Source organism: Barbus barbus (assembly GCF_936440315.1).
Source record: "Barbus barbus genome assembly, chromosome: 19".
Classification (NCBI taxonomy): domain Eukaryota; kingdom Metazoa; phylum Chordata; class Actinopteri; order Cypriniformes; family Cyprinidae; genus Barbus; species Barbus barbus.
In genome coordinates, this window is record NC_136747.1 from 3,645,334 (window position 1) to 3,654,277 (window position 8,944).

The 8,944-nt window shown below is 40.7% G+C and overlaps 1 protein-coding gene and 1 long non-coding RNA gene across 2 annotated transcripts; one reads left to right on the forward strand and one right to left on the reverse strand.

Annotated features, from left to right (window-relative positions):
• Positions 1 to 720: 720 nt before the first annotated feature.
• On the reverse strand, positions 721 to 4,876 carry LOC306884969 (ras-related protein Rab-39B-like; the record flags this gene model as incomplete). The annotated part of the gene is made up of 2 exons (XM_079441244.1): positions 721 to 1,543; positions 4,662 to 4,876. The coding sequence occupies 2 exons, from the start codon at positions 4,874 to 4,876 to the stop codon at positions 1,117 to 1,119; spliced, it is 642 nt and encodes a 213-aa protein (XP_079297370.1). The 3' UTR covers positions 721 to 1,116.
• A 1,992-nt stretch (positions 4,877 to 6,868) lies between these two features.
• LOC306885075 lies at positions 6,869 to 8,552 on the forward strand. Its single transcript, XR_013785506.1, has 4 exons — positions 6,869 to 6,899; positions 7,713 to 7,803; positions 7,982 to 8,229; positions 8,413 to 8,552. It is a non-coding gene; the product is annotated as an uncharacterized lncRNA (long non-coding RNA).
• Positions 8,553 to 8,944: the final 392 nt, after the last annotated feature.

An 8,944-nucleotide genomic window follows, 5' to 3' on the forward strand; every position in this document is an offset into this window, starting at 1 on the left:
AAGTTTTAAATAGGAAAATTATTGAAACTCTTTGGTAATTTTTGAGCGAGATGCTATCAGTCTAATCTAATCTGTGATCTATGCTAAGCTACGCTAAAAGTGCTACCGCCAGACCCGGAGATCGGCTGAATGGATTCGAAAACGGTAAAACTCAACTGTTTAACTCTAGCGGAGTTGGAAAATTAGCCTGTTTTCAAAAGAAGTGGAGTGTTCCTTTAAAACGCATCGCTTGTGCGAGAAGTAATAAGCTTGTGTAAGAAGTGAGCACAATGGTCTTACACGTCCGTCTAGCGTGTGTTTACATAGAAACACAATAGAAAAATCGCACATTGGTAAAATGCATTCTGTGTGAACGGCCTCATAGTCTTGCCTTTATACCTATTAATTATGTCTACCAGCCATTTAAAGACTCCAGTGGCTTTCATTCCATGACTCTTATGAATATAGATGGCATTTATGTGCTATGTGTAGTCCTAAAAACTATTAAAAACACACATTCAGTATTTTGTTACAGGGAATATATTACGCTCTAAAAAGCCCTTCTCCTAATACCACCCGCCACTGACTAGCAATAAGAAGTAGCATGGCTCATGGCACTGACATAAACTAATGGCTATTGATGTAGTTTGTTTTAAGGACAAGCCATTTGTCCGTCTCCAACTTCCTGTTTCAATAAGGAATGCCAACACAGGAAATAAAACCACGTAGTCAAGCCATTTTACGGGGTTTTTAAAGTAGATAAGATTGAAATCACAATATGTTCTTTCTAAATGTTAACAGTACTATAGTAATAATGGTTAAAGGGAAAGGAGCAAGCCAAATAAATCATATTAGCTCCAGCGGATGTGAAGTACAACTAGAGTCTAAAATCCTTTATCCGCACAAGATTGGTGCAAACTTCAGAACATGATGTGATCTCCAACAATATGAAGCAGGGCCTGTCCATTCAAGCCCAAATATACTACACCTTCGAGTGGCTTGTACCATCAACCTCAGACAGTGACAACAAGGTAAGTGCAGCGGTCCAGGCCTGACGCAGTGACCATGATGCAACACGTTAGTGAAAGCGACGACCGACTGATACACAGGTGAGCGATTACAGGTGGCTTGTGGGAGTCAGCAGTTGCAGCTCTTTTCTCGCTCCGCTTCTTCCTCGGCGAGATAAAGAACTTTAGCTGTGAGGCCGCTCTTGACCCCGTCCCAGCCGTCGCGCGTGGAGATCTCACCCATCTTCATCAGCTCATAGATGTCCCGTGTGAGCAGCTCGAAAGCACGCTCCACGTTGCTGTTGCACTTGGCCGAGGTCTCCACGTAGCGGATGCCGAGTTCGGCCGCCAGCTGCTCCGCCTCGTCCCGTGTCACCTTGCGGTCGCGGCTCAGGTCGCTCTTGTGGCCGATTAGGATGTAGACCATGTGATGAGGCAAGATGTGCTCGCTGACCTCTCGGTGCCATTCCCGCACGTGATCGAAGGTCTTCCTGTTCGTCAGGTCGAAGACTAAGAGGCCGCCCACAGAGTTGCGATAGTAGGAAGTAGTGATGGACCTGACGGGATGAAGCAGATGATATATTTTAAAGACTCTTATAATTAACCCATTTAATATCACCGGTCACAATTGTGTGTTTCATTTATAAAGCTCTAAAAACCTTACTGACTGATGTTTTAGTGCATTTCCCGCAAATATGGAAAAAAATAAAGGGTCTCAATGAAATATGTGCAGTTTCACATGATTAGTGTAAATTGTCACATGACCAGAGCAGTTTATTTCCTGTTTGCACCTTGAGAAGATGATGGATGCATCAAAGCTCCAAAACGAAAGGCTAGTAAAGTATGTTAACATAAAGATGGGTCCACATTATCTTTAGGGTGTCTAGTATTAATATATGAATTCACATATATTCAGTTTTGTTGAGTGTGGTCATAGAATGAGTAAACATCTTGATGGTCACAATAGTGACCGGTGGGATTACAGTGAGCTTAGGTCTACAATATAAATCCAATTGCAGTCGTCAGTGAAGGCTGCACTAAAATGTTGCAATGACAAAACATTGCACTATATCAAATGTTACAAATAAGTGACAATATTGATGTTGTAATTGTCACGCCCCTGGACTGTTTTTGTTGTGTTTTCCCTCCCCATGTGCTCCATGACCCAGTTTCTTGCCTGGCTAATTAGTTCATTCCCTGCACCTGCATTTAAGTAATTATCCTGTGTATTTAAGTTCCCGTCTGTGTGTTTCTCCCCTGTCGGGTCTACTCCTGTTCTCATGTTTGATTCTCCCCTGTGCTTCGTTAATAAAGACGGTTTGTGATTACTCGTGCCTCCTGCGTTCGCTCTACAACGACCGACTGTGACCGTAATACTGGTAGCACTAATATAACAATTTTATAATATATGTTACAATAAAGTAACAATTTTGAAATATGTTGATGGTTGTTTTTTTTGGTCTTTTATCTCAGTATTCCTATCAGTGTTGTATAAGGGTGTTTTATGCATAATAGTAACCCTAGAATGTGATGAGATATATAACAGTTTTTATGACTGCAGAAATAAGGTAATTCAGTGCACGCATTATCCCACCGGCCACATTTGTGACCGACCATAAAACATAATTTTTCACACACTTTCCCAATTTCCGATTATTTCAAAGGGTTACTAATGCCACATCATCTGGATATTTTCATGTCTGGAAAAAAATTGGGATTAAACAGGTTAAATGCACCAAATCATGGCTAGAGATTTTCAAAGGGGTCATCGGATGCAAAATGTTGTTTGAACATAAATGTGTGTTGGCAGTGTGTGTACACAACCACCCTATACTGATAAAAATCCACCCAGTGCTTTTTTTTTTTTTTTTAAATCCCCAAAAATAATATCCCCTTTCTTAGATCAAGCCGTTCTCAGATGCTTGGCTGTGTGACATCATACAGACCTAGGCCCCTCCCATGATTGTTGACTGACAGTGATGTTTTAGCACAGACTAGTCCTGAGTTAGCTAGACACAGTCCGCCATTGTTTCGACGCCGGAGCAAGAATGGCTCCTAAGTGATTGAGGTGTTTTGTTGTTGGATTTAATAATGGACATAGCAGTTGTCTTTTACTCCCAACATCTGAGCCGCTGAAGACGCAGTGGATTACGTTTGTTTTACGCCGATCCCGATCTGCCTAAATGTGTTTATGTTCGAGCGAATCATTCGTGATCCAGCCTCACCTCCAGAAGAAGTGAGTATATAAGGTTTTTTTGTGAATATTTGCAAATCGCCCTTTCCTGATAATGTTCTAATTTAGCAAGTTTCACGATGAATACGGCTAAAGTTTACAGTCTCTCAGAGAATGGCTCATCACCCCATGGAAAAGAGGGGCGGAGTCAGCAGGGCTCATTAGCATTTAAAGGGACATGCACCGAAACAGTGAACAGAGCTGTTTTTGACGGGGTAAAAAGGGTGTTGTTTTACACTACCATTGAGAAATTTTAACCAAAGTATGTTATAGACTTTTCATTAAGACCCTAAAGAATCATATCAACTTGTGGAAAATGGGCATCCGATGACCCCATTAAATGCAGATCATTGTAAAGGAATATTTTGGGTTCCATATAGGGTTGCAAAGAGGCAGACAATTTCTAAAAAAATTCCTGTAAAGCTTCCAGAATTTGTGGAAATTTTCTGGAAATGTACTGCCTTTTTGCAACCCTAGTTCCATACAAGTTTGACAGCATTTGTGGCATAATGTTTCAATTATTTCAACTCTTCCCTTGTTTTCTCGAAAAAAGCAGCAAAATTCAAGGTTGCAGTGAAGCACTTGTGAGAAAAGTTGCATTTAAAAGAATAAACAACCTTGGAAAAATGACACAAAAATGGAAAAAAAATGTATCAGTGACAATAAAGACACAAAAATGTATCAGGAGGACAACATTAAACCTACGGAGGCCACTGCGGCTAGAAATGAATGCATTCCTTATTTCTGTGTTTATTTCCCTGTGTGGCAATAGCACTGGCACATATTCAAGCAATGTGTCCATCTATGCTATATACATTTTGCATCTGCAGTGGCACCATTGGCCATAATCCATCTTTACTGAAATAGATTTTAATTGCACATTTAATCCTAATAGATCATAAAAATGTTAAGCGGAGAATGCGTATGTCCAATTCATCTGTACATCATTATATGATCAGACACACATATCATGTGGAAATTAGTACAGTGTGTGTCTGATCATTCAGATTTCATGAACAGTTCTTTAAAGCATTGAGGATGGGATGTTTGTGCTTCCCTGAAGGCAGGCAGTGCTTCGAAATATAGGGCAAACAGATCAGAGACAGCAGGATCTGAGCCCAGTGACAATCCTAAACCAAACACATGCTCATCATCAGAGTCCAAACAGGTGAGGCATGTGATGCTGGAACAAATCAATGAGATGAGCCCGTTTAACTCATTCATAAACAGCTCTAGGCCTGCGAACGCCTGCGTGAACCTTATTACACGACACACAGCAGGTGAAATATACTGATTTAAAGAGATGCATACTGAAATATACATGCTCTGCACAATATTACACACTCAATGGCACCACAAAATGTGATTAAATCATATAGCGAAGCACTCATTCTGTGTGTAGCACTATAGCCAACATAATAGGAATAAAACACAAGACTGACCTGAATCTCTCTTGTCCGGCTGTGTCCCATAGCTGTAGCTTGATTTTAACGCCGGGCTCGATGTCTAGTGCACGGGCGTAGAAATCCACCCCGACCGTCGGGTCCGCTACATCGCTGTATACACCATCCGTGAACCTCTTGAGCAGAGATGACTTGCCCACCGTCGAGTCCCCCAGTAAAATGATCCTGAACTGGTATTGCCATAAAGTATCCATGGCATGGCGAGCTCCAGCCACGGGCTCAGAGACAAAGCGGTGTTTACATGGAGCTTGTGGAGAGGAGGATGAAGGTGGGGGCTGAGTCTGAGGTGGATGTGCTGCAGTCATGTGATGCTCATGCTCACATCCATCTTCTAAATAATGTGCCACTACATTACTTTCATTTGAGATCTGCAGGAAGCTGAATAAGCGTCTTTCCCTATAATGCTGTTCCCATACGAGCAGGCTTGCATAAGCGTTTGTTTAGTGTGTTTATGTAATATTTATAAAGCAATAGCTACGAGGGTTTTAGTAGCTGCCAGTGAACAGCGCGTGAAGCGGAGTAATGAGAGTAAAGTCCCTGTAAAGCAAGACCTCTTGGTTTATTGCTCGTATAAAACACCAATGCTAAAAAAAATGTTTTTAATAATTAATAACATGAGTGAACATCCTCCAAAAAACAGTAGCATTTAAGAATATATTTTTCATTAAAACATTATTAAGCATTGTTTTATTATTATTATTATGCTTGTGCTGGGCAAAAAAGGCTAATTGAATTGCAATGACGTTATTATAATTGTGTGGGTGTGATGGATATCAGATATGCGTATTAATCATTAACAGCTACCCAAGACTGCTTTAATAATCCGAAATATTGGAAAACCAAACACTTGTTTAGTGTTTAAAAAAAACACAGTGGCATTATATTATGTAAAGAAACTGGCATTTAAAGGGTTACAATCCTACAATTTTGGTTATAATATATATGTGATCCTGAAGTTAAAATGATCTATTTATCTTTTATGCCAAAAATTATTATTAAGTAAAGATCATGTTCCATGAAGATATTTAGTGAATTTCCTACCGTAAATATATCAAAACTTAATTTAGTAATATGCATTGCTAAGAACTTCATTTGGACAATTTTCTCAGTATTTTGATTTTTTTGCTCCTTCAGATTCCAGATTTTCATATAGTTGTATCTCACAAACCATACAGCAATGGAAAGCTTATTTATTCAGCTTTCAGATGATGTATAAATCTCAATTTTGAAAAAATGGACACTTATGACTGGTTTTGTGGTCCAGGGTCACATATATAGGATATATGGTCTGTCTGAATACTGGATTCTGATTGGCTGGCAGGTTTATGCACAGGTCAATTCAGTTTCATCACCTTTCCATATCAATGCTTTAATAACCAACACACTAGCCGCTGATTTCCATTACATATAAAGGCTATGTCAGCTAAGGCAGAAAACAAGAATATATCGTATGGCTCTTTCCCGATCCGGTACAAGAGCTGTGCTGCGTGATGTGGACAGGAGTCTCGTTGGAGCTGTTACCAGACCAGACCGTGCAGCGATGCATTCATGTGTTCATGAGTGTGTTTGTGGTTAGTGGATCAGCTCTGGCTCTGTCCGTGGTGCTGAAACACTCCTTATTGAGGCTGTCGGGGATTCACTATATAATTAAACAATCCCAAAAATAAAATAAATAAATAAAGCGCTTAATGAGGTTATCTTCATCATCTGACCAGTATCCCACTAATCCTGATCACATAATTAGGAGTTCGTGGCATAATCTGTGGACAGATGGAATTAGCCATTACATAATCATGGGTTTTGTGTTTTCTCTCCTTTTTTATTATTATTTATTGGAGCTATCAGTTATAATTCCCAGCCAATGTGTAAAAGCAAGTCAGAACACGGGTTTAACAACAACAGCATGCTAATTACTTTATAATTTCAACATATATGCATATTACAAATATATTTCACATTGAACAAAAATCATTTTCAGTTGAATAAATAAAAGAAAGTCATCAAACACCGTCAAATATATATCCGAGATGTCAGAAAAATCCTAGAACTACATTCTACAAATCAGAACTACATATCCCATCAGGCGTTGCGACGCAGCCATCTCATTCAACCAATCAGCGACGAGCCCGTTGACCAATCAGCGTTACGTTTCGCTGTATAAAAGTCCGCGTCACGTCCACCTCTTCCTCCTTCAGCCCGTCTTCTCCGAGAATGAAGGTGAGTTTTACACACTCGTGAAACATCGGCGCTTGTATGCTATGTTTTAATAGCTAGGTTTCATTAATAGTTAGTTTGGGTGTTACAGCACGCGCTGGTTTGTGAATTACAGGCGTTCAGCCCCGGATGAGTGTTTATGGAGGTTATTAGTAATCGCGATGCAGCGTGTAACGGCCGCGAATAAATCACTCTTCCAGTTTTAAATATTAATAGTGACTTGCAAACTCTTATAAGGATTCTGAAAGCAGTTTTTTTGGATTTGTGAATTAATGCAACGCTGTTTGTAGAGTAGCTTCCAAAGCTATGATATTTTAGGCTATTTTGTTTGCATTGCTCAGGGTCTGGGTTGTTTTAACTCATATATATCTTATATTTGTAACGTTACTCCGTGGATGCCTCCCTGATTTCCTCTATTTTTCTGTTTGTCGGGTCACCACGTGGTTCCACCGCGATCGCTACTGCAGAGGTAACGCTGATTCGTCTTTAACGATGTAACGTTACGGTTACAGGGACCGTGCGCGCTTTCATGGGAGCGCTTTTTAGTGACTAATGAGCGTTTGGCCATTTTAAAAGAGGGTAAACAAGTCTGCATGTGATCTGTTAATGATATAAGAGTGGAGTCTTGGCCCTGATCGAAGCCGTTCCCGTTCCTCTATAACGGATGCGGTCAAATGGGAGCCAAAAGCAACACTTTTACCGACGGTCGCTGTACAGTTCACCTGTAGCTGTCCCAGCAACATTAAGGAAAAGGACAACACGGATGTCTGTCTTTAAGTAGCCCTGCTTAACGTTCGCTGTGTCTCTTTCTTGCAGGTGGGATGATGCAAAATGAATTGATTTATAAACAAGACGCCCCATTAAAACACCGCTTGAGGTGGTCTGAGTGAGCCGCCGTCTCGAAGAGGTTGGTATCAGTTGAAGGTTATTTTGTTTTAACGCTGGCTGTGATGACAAACTTGCCCTCTCTGAGAGAGCAGCTCTATTATGAGACTCAAACGTTCCTGAGCCGAGTGTAACTTCTCTTATAGTTTATGGTGCTCCATTGGTATGTCTTCGGCTTTAATGTTGTCTTGTCTCTTCAGATGTTGCAGTGCTGTCTGTGAGAAGACGTCTGGTGTGTGGGTCCGTGTAAGTTCAGCATCTGTGGTGTTTCCGCACGCTTCTTGAGAGCCTGTGCTGTCCGTGTGCTCCAGGTTCTCAATAGTCTTTGACTGGCCCGTCCGCTGGTGTCTGCGTCGGTCTGGCTGCTGAAGTGATCGTGCATGGTGACCGTCCTCTAAGTTTCTCATACAGGTGCTGATGACCCGTGGGACCGGTGGAGCTAGTGCAGGTATGCACTTTATTAAGTCTGCTTTTAATGGAGTACAGTGATTCCTGATCATGGATGACAGACATTTTATTGGTGACTGCTGGATGAAACTTGCGGATATGGGACTGAGATCAGTGCTTGTCAATTTGAGTTGACTGTGCGGTCTATTATGACTTATGGTAACTTTATGCACTTTATTTTTAGGTTATCAGCAGCTCCTGACCAGCAAGTGGAAGAAGTTACATGAGTGGTGCAAGCCAGGACTAATAACGTGTGGATTGGTCTAGAATGACACTGTTTGTTTGATCAACTTTCAAATAAAGACTTGTTAGCTCCCAGAATTTGTATCCTTGCTGCTTAATGTCTATTTTAATTTGTTCTGTAAGTCTTTAAAGTTTTGCTGCTATGCAGGAATGCTTGGCTTAATGCAAACATTATACTTTAGTGTACAGTGTATCCATGACTTTATTTACATATGGCAGAAATCAAGGTTATTTTCGTAAACGGAAGCTGAAACTAAGACCCTATTGGCTAAAATTTCTAAATGGAAAAACTAAAGGAAACTAACAGTAACTGAAAAATTAGCAGAAACAATCGTTCGTTCTGTATCAGAAAGTCGGACCTGTGTTTGTTTAGGGAAATAGAGCGACGCATGTGAGCTGCGTCCTAAGTGCGTTTTTGCTTTAAAAAAAGACGGGCTGTAACATGGGAAATAATGCACCCCTTACAGCGCACG